At 38.2% G+C, this 23,674-nt stretch overlaps 3 protein-coding genes and 1 long non-coding RNA gene across 4 annotated transcripts in view; 2 read left to right on the top strand and 2 right to left on the bottom strand.

The window, feature by feature from the left end:
• Positions 1 to 1,791, top strand: part of LOC110067160 (complement C3-like) — a 34,440-nt gene extending 32,649 nt beyond the window's left edge. The window contains exons 41-42 of the mRNA XM_020774455.2: positions 393 to 470; positions 1,054 to 1,791. Of these exons, the coding sequence (XP_020630114.2) occupies positions 393 to 470; positions 1,054 to 1,361 (386 nt within the window). The 3' untranslated portion in view covers positions 1,362 to 1,791. The remainder of the gene's footprint in view (positions 1 to 392; positions 471 to 1,053) is intronic.
• Positions 1,792 to 3,598: 1,807 nt separating this feature from the next.
• LOC110067223 (argininosuccinate synthase-like) lies at positions 3,599 to 14,876 on the bottom strand. Its single transcript, XM_020774527.2, has 17 exons — positions 14,622 to 14,876; positions 14,246 to 14,314; positions 11,941 to 12,040; positions 11,040 to 11,128; positions 10,572 to 10,628; positions 9,961 to 10,035; positions 8,912 to 8,982; positions 8,603 to 8,633; positions 8,037 to 8,096; positions 7,406 to 7,436; positions 6,583 to 6,667; positions 5,750 to 5,814; positions 5,293 to 5,366; positions 5,052 to 5,210; positions 4,624 to 4,679; positions 3,952 to 4,017; positions 3,599 to 3,827 (listed from the first exon to the last, which is right to left on the bottom strand). The coding sequence occupies exons 1-17, from the start codon at positions 14,874 to 14,876 to the stop codon at positions 3,764 to 3,766; spliced, it is 1,407 nt and encodes a 468-aa protein (XP_020630186.1). The 3' UTR covers positions 3,599 to 3,763.
• Positions 13,956 to 15,767, top strand: LOC110067224 (uncharacterized). The gene is made up of 2 exons (XR_002298651.2): positions 13,956 to 14,116; positions 14,521 to 15,767. It is a non-coding gene; the product is annotated as an uncharacterized LOC110067224 (long non-coding RNA).
• Positions 15,600 to 23,524, bottom strand: LOC110067226 (uncharacterized). The gene is made up of 5 exons (XM_020774530.2): positions 23,282 to 23,524; positions 22,377 to 22,569; positions 21,614 to 21,829; positions 20,068 to 20,247; positions 15,600 to 18,585 (listed from the first exon to the last, which is right to left on the bottom strand). Exons 1-5 carry the CDS (start codon positions 23,468 to 23,470, stop codon positions 18,284 to 18,286), a joined length of 1,080 nt encoding a protein of 359 aa, XP_020630189.2. The 5' UTR covers positions 23,471 to 23,524; the 3' UTR covers positions 15,600 to 18,283.
• Between the last annotated feature and the right edge of the window lie 150 nt (positions 23,525 to 23,674).

Raw genomic sequence — 23,674 nt, 5'->3', positions numbered from 1 at the left:
CAAAAAATTCCTCTGATTTGTTTTCTTTTACCACTCTAATTCTTAAATTAATCAACACAATATAGAACGGAAAATTCTTATTCACAGCAAATACAAAATACTTTCACTTAAGTGTACGAAAGGCTAAAGACAAACGGCAAATGTTTATTTTTTTGCCGTCTGCTGTTTACTGTAAACGTCATTTTTGACCTCTCCGTAATGTTCTAACTTTTTGCAAGGGGTGACTTGTAAGTCAGGCTTATTGCAACTTAGCCGTATGAGGATAGTACGCTTCACCCCCCCCCCCCTCCCTTTGCTTCTAATCGCTCAACAAAGTTAATCAACTCGGTGTCAAGCCAATCAAGTTGTTTCATTTAATGTAATCTATCTATTTTTTTTTTATCTTGTTTCAGATCAGTGTGCGCAACAAGACCCTCCTATTGGTAATTTGGACAAGCTTATTGACTTAGCTTGTGATGATTACGAATACGGTAAGTCGTCTGTCCATATTTAAAGAATACTTATATATTGACTCGCCAAGTCATTTTTTCCGATTTTATCCCTGGCGGTACTCTCATGTGAAAAGGTCGGGGATGCTCGTCGCAACATTTCAATTAAACCCCTAAAGGAGACCAACTTGGGCGCGTCCGAGCTTTATTTAGCCCCCAAAACGTATCTCTTTAAAATGGGCATGACAGAGTTTGTTCTTTCTTTTTTCGAGTGCAGTGCAACCCTAAAATACTTAGTCCGCCAAAATTAGTAACGTTTCGTCCTTAACACCCCGAGTGAGATCACAATTCGTGATATACACCCTAACGCGAGACGACGGCGAGTATTGATCCGCGACCTTTTCAAATGGCAGCATGCAAGAGGAACACATATGAATGGTTTTGCACGGAAGACCCGTTTAGACACAGACGCAAAGACAATCTACAATTCTGCATCGGAATCAGAGTCTTCATTACCTTTACTAAAGTTAGGACTGAGGAACTGTTCTCTGAGAGGGAAAGAAAATGATGCATCAAAAATAATGCTTCACTGTTTTAAAAATATATTCCACTTTTTTATTAACAGTTATAAAAGGTAAAGTCTTGCTGATCGACGAGGACAACGCCGTGCTCAACTACGTGGTTGAGGTGCAGGAAATCATCAAGCAGGGCAACAAAAACTTAGCGAATAAACAAAGAATCCAGTTCACAAAGCGAGGATCCTGTCAAAGTCCAGATCTCAAAGAACTTGAAGAGTACTTGTTCATGGGGCTGGATAAGACAGGCAAATACGAGCTGGACCAGAATTCGTTTGTTAAACTGTGGCCAACGAAGCAGCGCGACAACAAAGATAAATCCATATTGGATCAATTTGCGGACCAGTTTGCGTGTTGAAGAGCTGTTACGTCAAAGGACAATGCTAACTTTTTCGATTTCTTTATATTAATGATTTACTGAGCTCAAAAGACTGCTTAAAATTGCTGTTAATGGTAGCTACTGCGAGAGGCGTGAACATTAGAGCAGGAGATTTTCAATATTTTGTATTAACCAGTACCGCAAGCGCCTGAAAGTGCATTTAGCTTTAAAGGAATACATTCCAGCAGACTAGATTATGATTGCCCAAGATAAAAAGTTAGCGATGCTGCTTGAAAATACTTAGAAATCCTTCAAAAGGTTCAATTACTCCCGGCTTCAGTTTAGAAAAGCTTTGTACCATGATCGATAAATAGTGTGTTAATAACGTCATGTTTTGTTGCGGAGGAATGCATACTAAGCACGTAGAAGTAGGTTATTTGCTAAATGAAATAAACACATCAAATGTCAACGAGTTCTATGTGGCTTTCTTTAATCAGAAACAATTGCCCGACATAGTTTGTTTTTTCCAATCTTATATCGTCCAATCATACAAGTTTGCCTTCAGCATTAGACACCTTAAGATAGCCCGGTTCCAGGTACGGGTACGGGTAGGATTACCCGTACCCGTACTCGGTTACACGGGAAACCAATCAAACTTAAGGTACACCGGTGACAACCGGGTGCGATCTGGGCAAAGCCTCGTTTTCTTCTATCAAAACGTTTTAATCAAGAAGTATCCTTTCAAGTCAACATAGAGTATGTAAGTTGAACTTAGGTCTTTTTCATCGTGGTTCATGACCTTACTTCTATCAAAACGTTTTAATCAAGAAGTATCCTCTCAAGTCAACATAAAGTATGTAATTTGAATTTAGGTTTTTTTCATCGTGGTTCATGACCTTACTTCTATCAAAACGTTTTAATCAAGAAGTATCCTCTCAAGTCAACATAAAGTATGTAATTTGAATTTAGGTTTTTTTCATCGTGGTTCATGACCTGTTGTGTATTAAATCTATTTTAAATGTGTCTCAACTAAACTTTCGCGAAGAGACTACACCTCAGTCAACGCGTGTTTTGGAAAGCAGCACGACCTTTTGACAGGCAAAAATTTCTCCACATTTGTGCCTCAACGAAACTTTTTCGTAATCCCAAAACGCTTCAAATTTGAAAAACAAGTGTTTATACAAGAATCTGGAAGATAAAGATAAAGACCATAAAAACTTACCCGTTTCTCCATTTTTACTGGGCGCGAACTTACGTGTAGACCACTGATTACCCCGGGAAAACGTGTAGCTCTTACGGGAAGGACGCGATCACGTGATCATTTAATGAATTCAAAATGGCGCTAGCCGTACCCGTGCGTGAAAATCGGGGTATCTAAAGGTAATTCCTCTGAAATAAAAGTGACATTAGATTTTTGTTCAAACTTTGTCCACTAAATATTTGTCACATGATAACTTCACTTTTGAAATAAAAAAGGGGGGTGCCCATGCTCATTAAGGAACAGTGAGGCGTTGAAAATGCCCCATTTTGGCATTATTTAATGCTTATGATAAGAACGCATTCCCAGTAATTGTAAAATCTTTGTGAACCCAGACTCATAAGAACACGCATTAAACTACAGTCAATACATTGTGTCGGACACAAATAAACATTTTAAGTTTGATTCAGGCAGAAAGCTAAATCCTTGATTAAAAATTTGAACCATATTTCTTGACGTGGTTACCGACTGCAAAATAGAAAAGACCACAGTATATCTGCTATTTTTCTTATTTATTCAATTTTCAGCGATAGAAATTAGATCAGTCTTTTCTCACGCAAAGCTTATGATTAGTTGATTACAATGAATGGAAAAAAAAATTGGGGTGCCCGTGCTCGTTGGTGAGCTAGAGCCATTTTTCAACTGACAGAGCTCAATATCAAGGCAAATCTGTCATGTTTTCAATATGCGCGTGCACGAGCGCGCGCTAATGACGCCATAAATTATGCGCAGTAAGGATGCGCAATGCAAATGTGAGGAATGACCTTAAGGTGTCTATTATCACGTAACGGCTGCCTCGTAACCTCCCTACCAACATCCGCGGGCTTTATTGATTTCCGACCACCGTGACAGCTTCAGAGAGGCGCTTATAGTGGAAGAAGGGCTTGTTACAAAGGGGCAAAACAACTGATGTTCAACTCTTAGACGTTTTATTGGATTTGTGACGTTTTTCCTCACAGCCCGCTCAGTACGGACACCCAGTTAACCCGGACACTTGATTAAAGAAAACACGACTGTAAATGGTATTAAAACTATATTTTCATTTTCATTTTCCTGAATCAGTTCTACAAGAACTTACAGTTCACACAATGACATTGTTATAAATTTTACGTTAGTGCTCTCGCGCAATTTCAGTTGAATACTCCGTAGACTGATTCACGTCATAAACTCGCACATGACACGTTCAGGAGCCATTTACTTCACCCGCTTTGTCCAGTGCCTTTCGCAGTCGGCTGTGTTCACGCAACCTGTAAAACAAACACATCCAAATCCTAATTAGTCATTTATAAATATCTTCATTCTACTTTTTACTCATATCGTCTGTCATACTAGGTATTAAACCGCAAATATGCCACTACGATTCTTGCTTACCTCAAAGCGTTGATTCTAATGAAGCCAGCCGCATCTTGTGGGTTATAGCCAGTAATGCTGTCCATGCTGTTTATAAACAGACACAAGTTAGGGATGTAAATTCTCCTTTCTCACTTCCATACAAAGATTCCGACCTTACGTTTCAAGACTTGTGGTCTCATATCAGGACAATATTCAAACATTTGACGATTTTGTAAAATCTTATCTCTTGTCTGCTTGACCATGAGATTACACTCTTGCCAGACAAGAAGGCCACTTATGAACAGAGAAAAGTCCATTTCGTTTTTTGAGGGATCTGTTTATTGAAAAACTCAGTTTGACAAAGGCAGCATTTGTTTCTGAAGAGTTAAAAGTGAAGAGGGCATTTACCACACCAATTTGTTTCTAGAAGAGTACGAGGAAAATGGGGCATTTATGTTACAATCTGTTTTCAACGCCGTACATAGGCGAACAAAATGAATTCAAGAAGAATTTGTTCACGGGCTTACATCTTGCAAAGAGATACATTCCACTCGAATGCTGAAAATTACTGAATACTGAGTTTTTTCGCTTTCGGCTTACATTTCTGAGAGTTGCTTCCTTTTCCGACCAACTTTCATGCTTTCGAATTTTTTAGACGTAATTATGCATTAACACAACGAAGTAAAGGCCAGAAACAAACGCATTTGTTACCTGACTAATTCCTCGTTGTAGAGAGATGCCTTGGATTCGCGGCTTGTGATGTAAACCTACAGAAAAAAAGAAAACAAAAGAAAGTTCACGCACAAAAGAACTGTGGTTACTATTGCGTGTTGGCTTAGGTTTGTCTTTTCTAAGCTCTTAGATTGCTTTAAAACTAGTGCAAGGCTTTTTCCGCTACTGGTTTTCCCGCGCTTGCCTCGAGTCAAATGTTTTCCCCTTTTGCCATTAGTAGTGTGTTTTCACGCGCCTGCCCGAGGTCACTTTTTTCCCGCCCTTGGACCACTGGTTACGCCTTTTACGCCCTTGCCACTGGTTAACTGTTTTCCCAGGCCAATAACAGATACATGTAAATAAGGGTAACTGAGAGAGCTAGGGTAGGCGAGATTGGCTTATCAACTAGCATAAATAATTGAACATACGTTGCCCTTGAAGAGGTTAAACGTCACTTTTCCTTCCACGTTGTCCTGGCTCTTGTCCAAACAGAACCGCACATACTCTCCCTCAGGACTGTACCAGTATCCGCAGTACAGCTGATCAGAAAACTTTTCGGCCAGCATCTGCTTGATTTTCCGCATTTCCTAACACGAAGAGAAGAGAAACGTTCGACTTTTTGCTCTCACACAACTTTCTTCGCGTTTATCTTTCGTTCTGTGAACATACCCTGTCCATTGTAAACGTCTCGATATCCAAGTGCGCAGCTCGTAAAATCGTCCCACCTGGGCATTCGTAGATTCCTTAAAAAATGATAAGATGGAAAAGAATGTGAGAAAATTCGTCTGCCGAGCTGCGCGTGGGCGACTTATAGGGCGATATCAAGAGGGGCGCGCGCGAGGAAAGAAACGCGCGAGGCGAATAGATTCCTCTCGCTTGCTGTACAGACTCCGGCAAAGATATTTCTGCAACTCTTTTGGACATGTGCTGTGCCGCAATTCGAATTCTAACCTTAAAAAATGTATGTTAAGATAAAGAAACATTACCAATAGAACCTTTACTTACAGCCAAAACACCGATAAGTATCATGAGTCTCGGGAGGTTGAAAGTGTAAATGATGCCACAAGATTTACGAGCACGTTTTCCTGTTACCAAAACGACTGAAACATAACGCAAAAGCACGCACCTCTGGATTTCATTCCAATAAATCTGTTTTCAACAATATCAATTCTTCCCACACCATGGCGACCACTGATGAAATAAAAAACGCCAAGTGTCAGTAACTACAGTTTCACATCACTGTTTCATTTTCTATAGTTATGTTTGCCTCATTTAATAGTAATAATAAAATATCTATCGCCTCTTCAACCCATTGACACAAGGAGCTTTTTGGCAAAACGCATTTTTTTTGGACATTTTGGACATTTTCAGCCTGGATATGGGCCAAAATCGTATCTATCTACTGCAGTTATTGACCTTCTTCTGGTCTTGCTTCCAGTTCAAGAATTTCCGAGAAAGCATCATCGAGGCGGGAAATTCGTACCTCGGAGTAGCCAAGTGTGGTTGACATCGAGGAAATTTTGTTCCGAGTTTTCACTCAAATTTCTGAGTATTTCCGTGTATATTTCAGGCTCAATTGACGCACTCAGTCTAATCTGGGTATCATTGGAAAGATCTTTTCCCGCTGCAGAACTTGACTATAAGTGAAAGTAAGAAACTACATCGTCTTTGCAAACGCTAAGGTTACGATCGTATAAAGTGAAAGTATTACATGAATGAGAGAAAAAATGTGATTGTTCAAATGCAGTAAATTCTTTTTTGTCACATGATTTTACTACTAAATGGTGGGAAAAGAAACTATTGTTGCAGGCGGAAGTTGACGACCAAAATCCCCTTTTCTAATTTATTCTTTTAGATGTAATACTTAAATGAACTTGAATGCACAAGAAGCATCTGAAAAACCACATCACGTTTCTTCTCAAACTGGTATTTTTTTAAACCACGCCTTGCTCTACTGACCCCATTTTGTTCAGGTACAGGTAAATATCCAGGGGCTTGTCATGGACAGTGCCATCTTTGAGATTCTGCACTCTGATGGGGACACCTGAGGGAGTCAAATGTGAAGATTAATGATTTACACAGTAACAATTAAAAATTGATACAAGATGGAGAATCTTTCCGAAACAAATCCACGGCAGGCATGCGGTCATAGAAACCTACAAGTTATGGCTTTTTAGAGTCGAGTGTGTATAAACAGCAACCATTTCAAAAGCTGAAACTTGTTCAGTTTAATTCGATATCTAACCAACCACCAAGATGAATGACTGTTTTGATTTTAATAGAAAAGTTTTTATTAGAACTCTCTGAATGAGCATTAAATAGTTTCTTGATACTTGCTAAATGATGCAGAAGATTTCTTCTGAATCAGTCTCTCCCTGTCTTAGTCAGCTTACGCTAGTCCGGTCCCTGACCTTTTCCTTCTTTCTTTTATACAGTGGGACCAGTTTAACACAGCCAGGAGAAGACAGTTACACTGGACTCACTCCTCTCCCATCTGGGTTTCACCCCTTCATAGGGCCGGGAAGGGAGAGTTCAGGGTAGGCAAGTACGACACACAGGGGAAGGGAATGAAAACGCACGTAACCCAATAAATTAGTCTCCAATTTTTCTTTGGTTGAAGATAATGCTTTGCATTCATAGCAAAACTCTGGAAATACAAAACCAAGGCAGCATGTAAACCATTCATTACTGAGTTACATGTCATAGTCAAACAAAAACTACCCTGACTAATACAAAGCAAAGAGGAGGACATTGTTAGCGTAATTCTAAGCTTAATTATTACCTTTCTTAAATTCAAGCTCAAGCTGCTCTGGCTAAGAAACAAAGAGACAAGAAAAGTCAAAACAAATAATAAATTGTAATAGTGCTGTTTATAAAAGTATCAAATTATAAATTCCTTAACTGTCTGATTGTATGTATGAAAACAACTGAACCACAGTCATTCTTACGAAGAAACAGTTTTCACACCTTTCTCCCTTTATAATTAAGGGGTATCGAATGGTCCCATTCAATTTAATAGTGCTTGGAAAATTTGGTCTTTGCTTGAATTGCTTGCAAAAATAAGATGAGCGCTAGCCTGCTCACGCTCACAAAATTTTTGCAACCGCTCATATGCTCAGATTCTCGTTAAAATGACACTGGAAATGTCCCTCTCCTGTAGTGGAAGGATAATTTGAAAATTAGCATTTAATGCTAGCATTTAACACATCATCATCATCAGTTTAATGTTAGGTACACATATCACGAATATATTATAATTATGTAGTTATGATACATTGTAACTATTAATGTTAATCCTAAGATCATCAAGCTATAATTTTTGAATGAGAGAGCCAAAATAGCTACTTCTCCTACATGTACCTAACCCTATGATCACTTGAAGATCTACAAGATGAAAATTAACACAAGCTAACCTCGTCAGGAGCAGATTTAGGATCAGTTGTCATTAAGCACAGATCATCTGGTGCCATGGTCTGCAATTAGACAGGAGCCAGCAAATATCCAGTTTAATAGCATGTAAGAAAAGTGGTAAATACAACTGAAATTTTGTGACATATTTCCCAACAAAATGATAATATTGATGCCAGCACTTGGAAGTGGGTAAAAAAGTAATACTGGGTTAAAACCAAACCCTCAAAACGTCCAACATCTCAGAAAGTAATCCAAAAAATCATCAAAAACCTGTATAAAGGGATATTATCATTTGCGTGTACTTTAAATCTATAAATGAAACTACTATGATTTTAATCAAAAACAGAAATAAGGCCCATGAGATGTGCTTTTTGTCAAACCCCCAAAAAGTGCTTACCAAGACATTTCACCCCAAAAAGTCAAGTGCTACAAAATTTTTAGGGGAGACACACCTCTCCATATCCCCGGTCAAGCAAATAAATACAGTACTCAAAAAAGTATTAAAATACGCATATTTCTGAAAAATGTCTCTCAGTAATGATTACTGCAACTTCAAAATCATACTGACCTTTGGATTTTCCAGAATGCCACCTTCATAACTATAAGTCAAAAATAATTAGAGTTATAGTAAGTCATAAATTTATATTTATAACTTTAAAACAGTATCTGATGGCGGGGGAACTTATAAGTGGCAGTTTACAGTATGTCATATTTGGATAACTGAAACTGGGAATAAAAAAAAAATGGCAATAAGATTGGGATTTGGACAAAAATAGGCTGGGAAAAGGGATTTAACACCCTCCCTCCCCCCCAAACCCCTTTCTCTCCACCCCATTCACGATCCTCATGACTAAAAACGGTGGCCAAATTATCCCACCTGATGTGCATCAAGTTAGCATCCATGCTCCAGGGCTTCTTTGGAGTAACTGGTAGTGGTATGCCCTTTTGCTGTTGAAAAAATAATAAATGATTATTATCCAGCCGTTGCCTTGAGAATATCCCAGGTGTAGAAAAAGGTACAAGTTTAAATGAGCTAGCTATGAGTAAAAAGCCTCGTGCATTTTGGGTGGTACATAAACAAGATTACAAACAATGACCACGTGGTATTGATCAGCAGAGCACAGTTTAGAGTAAGTTCTTGAAATTATAATTTAGTTTGTGACAAGCATTCGTTCTATTTGTTAACTGAATTACAGCAGTAAAAATTAATCTAATCTTGCAAGGGTTGGGTCCCATTTAACAAATTTCCCACAAAATGTTATTAGCAAGTCATTTGCTAAGAAAAAAAAAATATTATTATGATATATAATGCAATGTGTAAAGAGACTACCCAGATCTTAATTTACATGAAAAATTATACAGTTCTGTACATGCAGTTAGCCCACACATCAGTTACATGTACTGTAGCTTCCATATGCACTGAACCCTACTAAAATACACATTGATCAACAATACGATCGCGCAAGACAAAATAAACCATTACAACAAATCACAACAAATTACATCATTAAAAAACTGTTACAATCAATCATTTGCATGTTAAGATTAAAATTCATCTCAAGATATTAGTTAACTGAATTTTGTGTCACCCCTCTCAGCATGTGCATACTGTCAACTAAATTCTTAACATGTTAATTATGGCATAATTGGTAAAAATATCTATTGTGCAGTTCCAGGAAATATCCACACCCTCCCTCCTGGAGTTTTCATTGACCTTCCTTTGGAGTTCAAATGCCAAAACTTTTAAAGGAAAGTGTGAAGCTAAACCAGAATTTCCAGAGGGGTGGGGGATTATACCAAAAAACCTTCCATGGGAGGGATATATATACTAGCTAGATTAACACATGAAAAAAAAAAACAATTAACCATTGCAACAATGAAAAAAGCTCATTACTAGCCTTGCTAGGTGAAGATTAACTAACTTACTTCAGCATATTCAAACAAGTCTGCTCTCCCCTTGAATCTGTTGTAAAATTCTGGCAGTCTCCATGGTGTGATAACCTTAAAATGAGAAAATCAACAAATTGAATGATTCATTCAACTGGAGTTAATTACATTATTTTGCCTCTAAATTTATTAATTAAAGCAATCTTGGCTAAAAGAACAATTAATTGCTCCTACTTTCAAAACTACAGATCTAAGGGAGTAAAGAGGTCAACTTTTAATTTTGAAGTTCCAACCGAAGATTTTTTATCTTCAGTACTCTAATTACTGTTTCATTGTTTAATAGTCTCATTAATATCATCACAAAGAGTCCAGGGCTTTTACATCTCGGCATTTTCCCCTTTTTAAAAATGTTCAAAAAGTAGCTTAACACATGTGTGAACATATAATTATAAAACACTATTCAAGTCAAAGAGAACCATTAAACTTGGCAACCTGTAAGGAAACCAGACAACTACACTATGGTGATCATGTTATCACAATATATAGTAAGTGTTAGAATTAGGCTTCTGAAAAAAAAAATTAGTTAAGGTTGGGAACAAGAACTGCACAATGCAAATTGCTTTATAACAGATGCACTCATCATCACTTACCTGGACACCTGGATACAGGGCATAGTAAGTCATCTCAAAACGCACTTGATCATTACCCTGTGGAAATAATTCACATTATTGTTAATAATTAAAAAAATTATTAGGAAAGTGCCACTGAGTATTACATGTTCTTATTATATGGCTAATGTGTTTGCAGTCTATACAACGTGTGCTCTGTTTGGCTAATTCAAGGGCATTATTCTCCCATAATGCGTCACAATACAACATTTTGACATTACACTTAAGAAATGATCAAGACAACAATCTGATGCAAAATGGTAAAAATGTTTGCAAAGGGGGCAAAATTGGTGTTTCTGGCTCTAAATCACTGTTCTTAAGGCTGTTTGATCGTGGTGTGATACTCAAAAGGAATTTGTACACTGTCTAAATTCTGTTGAGGCCAGTATTTGTGTATGATGTCTGGTAAAAAGGTTGTCACAAATTAGGAGAACACTACTTTTTTTTTACCTTTCCTGTGGCACCATGGGATACATATCCCGCACCTTCTTGCAGAGCAATCTGGATTTGACCGCGAGCTATACAAGGTCTAGCAATGGCTAAAAAACAACAACAAATGAATGATTATTGAGACAACTAATATTGGTTTACTGTCATGTATTAATTTATTTTTTTGTAAGACAAGTTGTTCTTTGATTTTGGTTTAAATTGAAAATATCCAGTAATGTATGTGTAAAGGTTTTCTAAAGAATTATTTTTTAATGAAAAAGTACTTGGAACTAAAATTTGTTATTGTTTTCTATGAGCAGTATTGGTTAAGGCAAGTATTTTTTTTAACAGCTATATTGGAACAGGCAAATGATAACAGGTATTTTTTTCATATGATATATAATAGCATGCAAATAATGTGTTTACCATTAGCACTGATTGCTAACCATAAAGAGGCTTAAACTTGAGTGTTATAATCTGGAGCGCTCATCAGGCTGTGTGCCAGTTACTTGGCTTACAGAAACCGCTAAGTAATGATGATGGTTCACTAGCATGATGCTATTCCCAAATGTGATTACATGTTACCCATTACCTACTACTCAGTATCTGTGTAACCTGATTATCTGTTTCTGTAAAACAAACCTGCCACTATAGTTTTGGTTCTGCTCTGTTGACAATCCAATCAAAGAAAGCCTAGGCTCATACATGTACATGTAGTTTCATGCATTATTTTGAAGATAGCTGCTATTAATTAATAATTATTATTTACTTTTTTGTACTAACCATTTTTATCTTTTGAAATAATAAATGTGAAGAAGAAATAGAATTCTTTAAACATGTGAACGAGAACTTTCTTGCATTGTCATAGTTTTTATTACTAGTTAATAACAAAAAAAATTGTTTTTAATCATATAATTCTCACATGTTCCCAATAAATAGCGATCTTCATAAATTGCATTTGCTTGCACAGCTGGGAAGATGAAATCCTTGACAAACTCCTCCTTCAAATCCTCAATAAACACCTGTTATGTTAAAAGAAACAATATGACTTACAGTGTTTTTACAGCAGCATTTAAAAGCAGAGAAAGATTTAAGTATAACATTATTAAAACACAAATAATATTATATATTAACTAAATCCACACCAGACAAACAAATTGCTACATGTTCATAATTTGCTTCTGCTCAGTAAGAGAAGAGAGGGAACCTCTGCTTGCAACTACTTTCAAGATCGTTTGATCAGCCACCATCCACAACCAGTGACTAACAAATTTAAAATCCTGGTTTTGACAAGTTTTAACTGCTTTATAACGGTATACATGACAGATCGATATAAGATTCAAAACAATGTCCGTTTAAGAGACTGTTTGTTCTATGAATAACTGCCAATCTTTGATCTTTTACTGTGTTCACAGTTCCAGAAAACTATTGCTGTACATTAGTTCACCTAACAAGCTATTCATTGTCAAAGGAGCACGTCAATATAAGTAGGCAGGTTATTGGGCTTAAGTTTTCGATTATTCCTAAACAGTTTGTTTCAGTTTGGGAAGCATGCCCTGGACAGCATGGTTTTGAAGCCAATTTTACTTTAATCGGTCTGCTTCTTTGTCCCTAAGTGCTCTATGAAATTTCTGCAGTTTCTCTAAATAAACAGTGAAAAGATGGAATTTAAGCAATTTGCTGAAAAATAACTACAAATTGTGTTCAAACATTTTGCATGGCAAACCATGACACATAGGACATGCTGTTGTAGTTCGCGTATGCACAATAGGAAATTGAGTGATTGCAAGCATAGGTTCCCTCTCAACTCTCACTAAGCAGAAAGAGAAGGGAATCTCTGTCTCACAGAGTGTATAATTTGGAACATCGGTGGATATTTTTAATCATACATATTACTTTTAGTAAAAACAACATCTGGCCATACAATGCTTGCCCTCTGGCAAACATTTTCTCTGTAAAAATTGGCAAGTTTGGGGTGTCATATTTTCACGAGTTTGCAAAGGATTCACATGAAACTTTGAATCTATACTAATTAAATTCAGTATGTTTGAATGAAGAAATCATAAAAGTACAGAAAGGTCCATTAGATATAGCTCCTTTCCTGTTTCTAGGAGCCCAAGTCTAAGCAAAAGAGTCTTAAAATAGTCTGGCCGGAAAACCTAATTTATTCTCAAAAAAGACAGTGCTTACTGATGAAAAAAACAATTTTGTACAAACTGTACAAATTTAAGCTTAAAGCATGGGTCGCACTAGAGTGAATTTTATTTTTTGGTCAGTCCTAAAGACCCAAAAATATTGGCACGGACCAATTTTTTTTGGGTTCGTTTTCTGGTTGCACATGAAGCCACATGACAAGGCTTAATTCTTGTGTAAACACTGATAAAACGCTTTTGTAAACAATGACGCTTTCCCGTAAAGGCATACTGTCCAGCAATTTTCTTAAATAAACACGCAGTTAAAATGTTTAATGAATTTTTGTTTTCTTTGGGTGATTTTGGAAAAATCTGCCTGCCCCACCCATACACTACGGTGTCTTTGATCTTTTTGGTCGACTGACAAATTTTTCCAAATTTTGCTCATAGGGGTCGCATTAGGAAAAGGTTGAATTTTGGCCCAATTTTTGGTAAAACAAACAGAATTCGCTCTAGTGCGACCCATGCCTCACTTACGACTACTATTTTCATTTTTAATTCCTTGTGATTAAATATAGTACATTTTGTAATATTTTCATAAGAGGATTTTAACATATTGGAGACTAAAAGGTCAATATTTACAAATAAAACATGAATATCACTTATAATAAATATCATCTGCCGAGAACTATGGTTTCAATGTTTACACAAGATGAGACTAGTGTGGTATAGGCACTCACATGTAGTACCTGGCAAATAAGATAAATAAATCTTTGTTAATCTTCATAACTAGAAGACAGGAAAATCCTATGCAAATTTAAAATGATGGTTGCAGTGGGTTGTGAGCTGGTGCTTATAAGTAGAAACCAATTGAAAGATCCTTGATTTTAGCCATAAATACTACAAGGTCTGAACGAAGATACGGGAAAGCAATATTTACACCATCAGCCCTGGCCTCTTTCTCTGGTAATGTCTAGAGATCTTTTTTCTTTAACTAGCTTTATAAGCTTCAGGTATTTTTGAAATCTTTGTTTTTACAGCTTAAAAGCTTATGTACACCATTAATACGTGGCAATTTATAACAAGCCGTGTAACCTTTTTCGCGCCCAATTTTATCGCTTTTTGTCTCGCTTCCTCGAAATCTTCATCTTGTCCTACATCTGCCTGAAAAAGTAAAAATAGGTCGAACACTGTGAATACTAGAACGCGTGATCATGACCTTGAATCCAAAGAGGGCGTTCTTGAGTGATTGATTCGTGAGCGGCGAAAACTTCCCGGAGCTCACAGCTGTCTCAGTTCGATACCGATGAGTCATCAACGCCAAATGAACAAGTTCATGAAATATAGATTTCTGTATTTTTACATTTCAGGGGAAAGCTAGACCCTGGATACGACGATCAAAGTCGAATTCGCGAAGCTTTTGAAAATTGTCACCTTGGTCACGAAAACTTATCACGCTATTTCAACTCACCATGAACGCAATAACGTCATATCCTTGTTCTTGGAGCCAAAGCAAGATACAAGATGTATCAAGGCCCCCGCTGTAGGCTAAAACCACGGTCTTCTTGTCTGCAGACATTTTCACTTCACCCTTTCCACTTCGATCGACAGTACGATATATGGTGAAATGTATTCCTCGTGCCTTGTTCGAGTTTTTATTGGTTAGCTTAAGAAGGAACGCTTCTGATTGGCTGGTGGCACTTTGGTGTTTCAGCTGAACTGTCATCAGTCATCAGTCATCAGTCATCAGTCAAGGAATGAATTTATTCCCTGTACAATAAGGTTGTTCGAAATCAACTTCCGTGAAAAGCTGAAACACTTTGAGTTCCTCCTCTAGAGAATCTAAAGCCTCAAAAACATACTTATTGTTAACATCTCACAAGCTGAGACACACATTAATGAACTTTCCAATTCACACGTTTTGAAATATTCATACCCAGTAGTTATTGGCCAACGAATCGAATGACCTTATGACCAAAGCTTGCCGCAGAAGGACATGAACAGAACTGATAACAAAGAGTGATTACTCAGGTCTTATGAATTACAGATATGTTAAATTACACTCAAACGTATTTTCAATGGCAATTTTAGAGGCATATCCCATTTTTATCCCCTTTTTAAGCCTTGTATTAAGATTTTATTTATTCAAACTTTAATGTTTCTTTTTGCGATCTTTCCATTGCCAAATCATGTATTTTCCGACAACTAGTTTCAGCGCCCCAAGAAGCGACGGGAAGAGGAATTAATAAGTTTTCCGCAAATGAAGGTTAGCTCAAGTTTTGATTTGTTTTCATTTCGCACAATTGAAGCGTGACAAGAATATTAAGTGTTTGTCATTTCTTCGTTCAAGCATTCATTTAATATATTGATTCCTAGCTTTCCGGAAAAGTGCATTTTGTGTTCCTTAATTTCCAATTAACGTAGGAAGCTAAACCACTGAACCAAGAGGTAATCACGAACTAGTTTTAATCAAAAATTGTTAAACCACAGAAATACAAAGTTTTAGAAATCAGATTTTACATGATAAATATCGCGGACTTGTTGTGGCATTTTTTACTAAGTGATCCATATGGAATTACTGTTGTCACCATACAATAAAATTGAGCATCCATTGGTCTTTCCTTTTGTCATGATCAGTTACAATAAATTTGTACGCTGCTGGCCATGTGAATCAAAATCTATACGGAGCAGATGTTTTTCAATATTTACCGAGCCAATCTGTTCCTTGCATTGACAATCGTTATTATTTTCTTAGAATTACGGCACCTTTCTGTCTAAATTGTTTAGTTTACATACCTCTTATAGCCTTACTAATCGAATTCGAGGTCCGTATTTTAAGTTACGAACCGATTTTTTCCCCAAGGCTCCGTAACTTAAAGTACGGGCCGAGAAGACTAGGTGAGTAAGTTAGTTATTTATTACATCTCTGCTGTGTGTCTGCCGGGTTCGGGAAACGATTTCTACTCACGCGGAACCACTTCAAGTGACTGACACACGTCGAAAGCAATACGATGTTAATTCGAAATCGTACGTACACAATTAAAGAAAACCAGGAAATTATTTTAACTTTTATCTGGAATTGCCACGATTAATAAGAACACGAGGTGAGAAATCGGGCTGTATAGTTCCGACAGCCGCCTCAATTGACCATTAATTGTTTTCTTTGTTTTAATTTGCACTCCAACAAGCGTGCATGACATTACTGCTTAGGCGTCGGTCATTTCCGCGTTCCAGCATACAATGATTGACCCCCAGTTTCAGGCAATGTTTATTTTCAGTAACTTCTAGTTAATGTTCCTATATTTCTAACTAACAAAGGAAGTTTAACGAAATGGTAACCACAATCTTGAAAGAAAATTCCGTGTATGAGCGAGGTTATACAAAATAGCGTTATCAAACAGCGGGTGTTGTTTTACTAAGAAAAAAAAAAAACAACTCATTTCAGTATCAAGAACAAGGGATCAAGCAAGGTCAAACAAGTGACAATTGCCGTCTCTGGTTCGGTACTTTAATTGTCTAATAAAATTGGTTCTTTTCTGAAAGAAACCGTCCAGTTAGCCGCATTGTGCTTTTCGTTTGGGGCCCAAATTAACACCTCAAAAACATGCTTCTCAGTGTCAGGGACAAAACACAAAACACTTATAATATCACTTTCTTGAAGTAACAATATTCAAGGCAAATGAAATGAAATTGTTGTTTGATAGAGCAGTTGTCGTAAAGCAAAAACCAAAGTAATCACTCTGGCCAATCACACAGGACACAGACAATACAGTGAACCAATCCAAACTCGAATTAATTACATGTAGCTGACGCAAAGCTCGGGAAAACGAGTGCGAGTGAGTTACAATTGGTTTTGGTTTTAATTCTGATTGGATGGAAAAGTGGCGCGAGTTATTCAAGCCAATCGTATAGCATAGTTGATGCAAAACCAGTTACTTTTCGATACTCAAATGAAAACCGCTCTAAAACAGCGTATGCAAACACTGGCGAAGTTTAACCTTCTAGCTTGTGCCTATAGAAGGTTTTCACTGTCACGCAACGAAAAAATAAATTGAAAACTATTCAGTGGATAAAGTCAAGAAATTTTCACATTATAGGGGACAGGTAAAGAAGACACTTCTCCAAGTTTTGGGTCTCTGCGCTTTCCCAAACTTCAGATATTCGTCGAAATGTTTTGCGCCAATTCACAGAGCCCAGTATGGAGCCGCCATGTTGGTGGAGCTCTGTGCTCCACTAACATGGCGGCCGAAAAATAGTGCAAACATCTGGAAATTACTTTGGCTATCTAGGCGACTGATAATCTAAATTGAACCCACAAACATTTACACAAGCACTTTTCCTAACATTTTAAGTCCTAAAAAGGCTAAAAGTCACTAGATAAGTGTATATTTTTCCACAAACGCGATCGGAGCGGTATGTCACGCACCGCCATAACTCTAGCCTGCGAACAGGCTCCCGGTTGGTTTTAGAGCGAGCTAGCCGAGTCGTAAACAGATATAAGTTTAGATCTCCCTATGCCTTTTGAGGATCAAAATGTTCGTGGCTCTTTAGTTTTGGATTTTGGAATTTGATGACGTCAGGTGAAAACGATCTATATGTATATGTCAAGAGAGAAAAAAAGCTTCAGCCGAATGATTATATCATCACTGCGGAAATCGATATCTTCGAAGGATTAGATCCGGCTCACCTTCAGGACTCTTGTCATCGGCGTTTTGCTACAAGCTGATCACATGATCACATAGGGCCAATCACGACAAAAGAACATGACGCAATGAACCAATCAAAACTTGACTGAAGCACGAACACTAAACCGCAAAACGATTGGTTCCTTATTTACCCCATTCTCGTCCCCGGTGCTACTCGCTGTTACCTCCTTTTCGCTGACTACGTGACTAAAAGAAACGGAGGCTGGAGAAGAGAATGATTTTAACCCTAAAAACATGCATGTTTGCTACTCTTGGCTGCTGCAGGTTGCGTCATTTTCTGGACTGCAGCAAACTCAAAGCATCGAGGTCACGCTAAGAAGCTAGCTAAAAACCCTTAAACTCTCTTATGGTTTTCAAATATCTAGAAAGAGCTACGTTCCATTTTCATTCAAAAGTTTGGACTAAAACTGCGAATTTCATTCCAGCTTTACGGTTTAATCAATATTTTCCCCGTAGACTTTCCGCTCTCCAGCAGCTCGTAAGCTTTCTTTCCTTCCGACAGAGGTAGCACTGTAAATTCACCAAACTTTACTTTGCCCTCTTTGATCCAGTCAAACACTTCGGAACTTCGCCATTTGAGATCCTCGTCTTTGGCAACGTGGTGAAATAAGGAAGGTCGGCAGACGGAGTAGGACCCTTTTGAGAGGGTGTTGAGATCGATGGGATCAGGAGGTCCCGAAACTATTCCATACGACACATTGATGCCTTGGATGGCCAAACAGTCGAAACCTGTGGGCACAAAGTTGTACCTTATAACAAATCAAAAGCAACGCTGCTTAATTGGCCATATTCGTGTTGTTGGTATTGGACTGCAGTTAGCTTTCTCATGCGGGAAAATATCATTAAAAAGAGATTAATGTTATCTGCATTCGAAGACTCCTCGCATTAGCCTGAGTTGCGAGCTACTGTAGTTCCAGTTGAAAAGCGACAGTACGAACATGGGCTATTTTTCGATCTCTAACAGATCAAACAGAGAAAATACCTACGGGATCTGCAAACAGTGTAGACAATACTGGTTGTTTACCATATATCCAAAAATCTCAAAACTTTCGGTCAGAATATAAATGTTAAGACAATTTTGGCTTGACCGAACGCGGAAATTTTCGAAATATAAACGGAACGTCATGAACGGTAGTCCAAAATTTCCATCCAAAAAATCTGAGCACTTGGAAATGTGCTTACCATTTGCAATTATCTTGGAATTATGATTAGGTTGAACTCGTCCTAGTCTTTCGGTAAATTGGCAGTTTTTGAGTAAATGGTAAATGGCCAATGTGAACGGAACTTACCATAAATTACAATATTTAGAGAGGAAGCCACATCAGCCTAAACCGCAGGTTTACATGCGGGTCCTCTATCCTGGTAGAATTGGAATTTGGAGATGTTGGTTTTTGCTGAGGGAGAACAACCGGACAACCCGGGAGAAAAAACCTTGGAACAAGGCAAGAACCAACAACAAATTCAACCCACATATGGCACGGGGCCGGAATCGAACCCGGGCCACATTTGTGGGAGGCGAGCGCTCTCACCACTACGCCATCCCTTTGACGAACCGGTTTCTCCGTGTAAATGGTAAACAACCACTACGTAAAAAAACAAAAATCACCGGACGCCTTAGAGGCCAGACCCAGACCACGACAAGACACAATAACAAGTGCTAACTTTAAGCCTTTAATTTCAGGAGTTTGTTTGACTTGCACTTATTTTGACGAGGCGCCAACAGATTAGCAGAGGATGTAACTGAATTTAATAAAAAAAATCCCCTTGTTTATTCACCCTTGTACATCAAATTCACGTTACGTGTGAATTCCAAAAGAAGTGACTACTCTAAAAATTTAAGTCACACTCGGACTAACTGGCCACACAGCAGAGCTTAACCCTATTTTCGTAGCACGACTGCACGAATGATCTGGCCTTATGTCCATCTCCCGCCGAAATCTAGTTACATCACTATTAATCGTCTTTGGCAGATGACCATGTTTAACTGACTTGGTTGGGGTTCAGGTTTAGCACAAATTTTGTGAGTAGATGATACTAGGAAGACGCTACAAAATGGCAAATTCGCTCTACCACTACTGATAAACTTTTACTTTGGGGGAACTCGCCGACATCCTTACTGGAAGATTCATTACGTATTCCGGTCAAGGAAATAATTTGTTAATGCCATGACATATACTGATATAGATCTATTCACACGCCTTCTTACCATACCTTTTCTAAAGGTCGTTTTCCCAATTCCATCATAAATGACATTCACGCCTTTACCATCTGTGATCCTGTTAACTTCTTCAACAAAGTCTTTCTGTGAATAAAGGATGACCTCATCTGCCCCAGCCTCCTTCGCTTTTGCTGCTTTTGCCTCGGTGCTAGTTGTTCCAATCACAAACGCTCCTGTAAGAAACGTTGTACGAAAAAATTGATTCCAACCCCTTCCCTTTGTATCTCCAATTACCATAAATCCTCGAATAGCGAAGCGCGCGAGTGACGTCATAACTCAGACAAACTCAGACAAACAAAACGGGATGGTGGAAGATTTGAAGCTTTTTCAAGCGCGTAAGCAAGTGTTCCTAAAACAATTTTTAAAACGAAAATTTGGCGTTCATTTTCCTCTTATTTCTCTCAGAAAACGCTTATGTTGTCTGACTCTCGCAGAGTTCCAATAATTTGCATTCTATTTTTAGACTTCGCGCGCTACGTTATTAGCGCCCGGGGCGCTTATTTCAATTTTAGAAGAAGACGCGGGGCGCTTATTCGAGAGAGACGCTTAATCGCGCGGGGGGGAGGCGCTTTTTTAATTTCTCCCAAATCGTGGTCAGATATGATCGGTTTTTTTGTAATATCTGTAAAAGTGTCAGCCGGTCCCTCAGAAGTCTCACAAGGATCCTGTCTCTCTTGAAGAACTAGGTAGTATAACCCCTTTAGCCGATGTAGGCCCGCTGTATAAGGTTGGTTGGGCTTCAGGCAATGAATCAGCAGACCTTCACTACCATCCGTTACGACGGTCAATGTGCAGTGCTTGAATGAGTCGATAATTAGTCGCTTGTGATTGAACACGATCAAAACTATACATCCTTTGTTGTCTCAGCACTCTTCCATAAACCAGATGGAGGAGAGTGGGGGCGCTTATCCGAGGGGAGGGACTTATTTTAAATTTTGGCTGACAGGAGGGGCGCTTATTCGAAGAGGGCGTTTATTGGTGGGGAAGCGCGGTATTTCGAGGATTTACGGTATATTTAACCACGACGAGGAAACTTCGAGGGTGTTTAGTACGTCTTACAATGTTTTCTTTAGCATTATAGTAGCAGCATTTCATAATCACGTCACAATATACAAAACCACTTTGAGGTTGCACTCGCCATTGTGAATATCAGAAAACCACCAAAAATGATGGTTAAAAAAAAAAACAAACAAACAAACAAAAAAACATTGCTAAAATTATTTCTGAAAAAGCCAAAATAACTTCATGAAAGTTGAATTTTTTAATAAGAGAAGAAAATTCGAAATTTAGAAAATGCATTTCAAAACACGGTTTCCATGGAAACACCAACTTGGAAGAGCTATGACGTGTCAAACCAAATTATTTTCAACAAATTTCAGATAAAATCACAAAGTTTAGCAGCATTTACGTAAATATTGAAAAAGTTATCTCCAGTTAAAGTCACCAAAAATGAAACTGATGTTAGCATTTGTTTTTGGTTATTGACTTATATGCTGCCTGCTTGTAGGCTAATTATTGACCTGGCACTCCATAAATCACCTGCATTCTTTGCTACTTGGCACACCAGGGACCCAGTCCCCCCAGCAGCTGCATGTATCAACACTTTGTCCCCAGGCTTCAGTCGGCCAGTTGTGTACACAAGGTAATGTGCGGTCATTCCTTGTATCATGGCTGTAGCTGCTTGTTCAAAGCTGACTCCAGCTGGGATTTTTACAAGTCTTGAGGCAGGCACTTTAGTGAATTCAGCATGTGCTCCTAGCAGCAGAGAAGACATTTTTGGTATTGAGATCCGATTTTCAGTATTGAAGTTCTGTTAAGTGGGACATGAAATCTGGTATAAGGGGGTTAATTAGTTGCTATTTAAATACTTAACGAGCATGTCAAACAATAGTGGAAAGAAAATAGTTTGAAATAATTTTCAACTGAACGTAAACTAAACTCTGGATACTGGATACTTACATTTGAACTTAGATGGGAGTATATAATGTAAACATACTTATTGGAAAACGGCACCTATAATCATTACAAATTAAAATCTCTTTGACATAAGGATACATTTAATTTGGGGTGTGGTCATTCTATGATATGAGGATGCTACAGAGTAAATCCAATCATTCAACTTAAGCTACATGTGATAGCAAAGACTAAGATTCATAATCCATGCCATCCTCCTCCCTTTTGCAACTTTCTAGATCCACTCAGAAACTTTAATTCTCATGTAGGTACTGCCGGACTCAAAGGGTGCAATGTTGTGGGGAAAAAAAGCATGCATGACATACACCTCTATATCTTTTCAACTCACCAGATCCAACAACCGTAAACGCTACTCTCTCCCCTACAGCCACACTACCTACTTCAGCACCTAGCTTTTCCACTATTCCAGCAGCCTCGACACCCGCTGTCAGAGGAAACTTGGATCCCAGTGACTGTATAAGCCCTTTTCGTATGACAACATCCAGGTAGTTCAGGCCACAGATCTCATTTTTAATCAAAACCTACAGAAAAAAATGAATTCACAATTTTCTGAGAGAAAGTATGACTTAACCTGTCTAAAGATTGAGGGGGTGGGGGCAGAGGTGAGGAGAGGTTGCCATCCCTGTCAATTTTTCATATAAATTAAGATAAGGATATGGAAAATGACAAGAGTGTGGCTTCAGAATTAATTTTGGTCCATCTGAAGGAGAGATGTCTAACCTATTTAGAGACATCAACATTCCCCCTACACATACCCCAGGCAGTTGACCAGTCGATGCATGGGTGGGTGGGTGGGAATTTGACATCAGTGGTTAATATTGGGGTGGGAAATTTGACACTATCTGGGAGGGTAACGGGGGTGGGATTTGAACAAGTTACCTTGAGGTCCTGGTGAAGCGTTGCTACAGGGGTTGTTACTAAAGGCATCAAAAGACAACACTGTTCTTTGTACACATCGGGGATCAAAAACAATACCTTAAATAGGTTTGTATAGTGTTTGAACGTAAAATTTAAAGTCTCACGGAAATTTACTAACTTCTATAGATAATTATTCTAGGCACGCTAGCGTTATTACATATCAAAGACCTGAAGCCCTCTTTGACTTTCATAGTTACCAACAATTATTTTTAAGTCTCATGCAATCGTCTATTTCAAAATCCTTGCGACCCCCGTTGGATGTCGATAGGGCATGTCTAAGATGACAAATAGACTGGTTCACTATCATATTTTTACCTCTCCTTCCCCGGGCTCTGGCTTTGCCACCTCGGTATACTTCAGCTTCGACGAGTCACCAAACTCCTCAATTACAAGTGCTTTCATAGACATACTTCTATAGAAAATTTTGGCAGTATCTCTAACAGTGCAAGGATTTCGGAACAGCGCCACGCCAACTTCCAGAAAGCGCCTTCGAACAATTACCATCCTCAAGCATAGCGTGACAGCTTAGCTTAATAATTTTATTTTTCCGCCAGCAATACTCTAAAGACTTGGCAGTGGTAACACGCACAAATTATTGCCCAAGCTTCTCCTTCAGAGACTTCTGAAAGAGACTGAAACCTAATCTAACTTTCATGGAGTCTAAAATTAGCCTAAAATTTTTCCATCAAACTCCAGGTTGTTGAGGGA

Source organism: Orbicella faveolata, unplaced genomic scaffold (assembly GCF_042242905.1).
Source record: "Orbicella faveolata isolate gen_17 unplaced genomic scaffold, um_ofav_v1 contig_36, whole genome shotgun sequence".
NCBI lineage: Eukaryota > Metazoa > Cnidaria > Anthozoa > Scleractinia > Merulinidae > Orbicella > Orbicella faveolata.
Note: the sequence above shows the minus strand (reverse complement) of the source record. Positions and strands in the feature narration are given on the sequence as shown.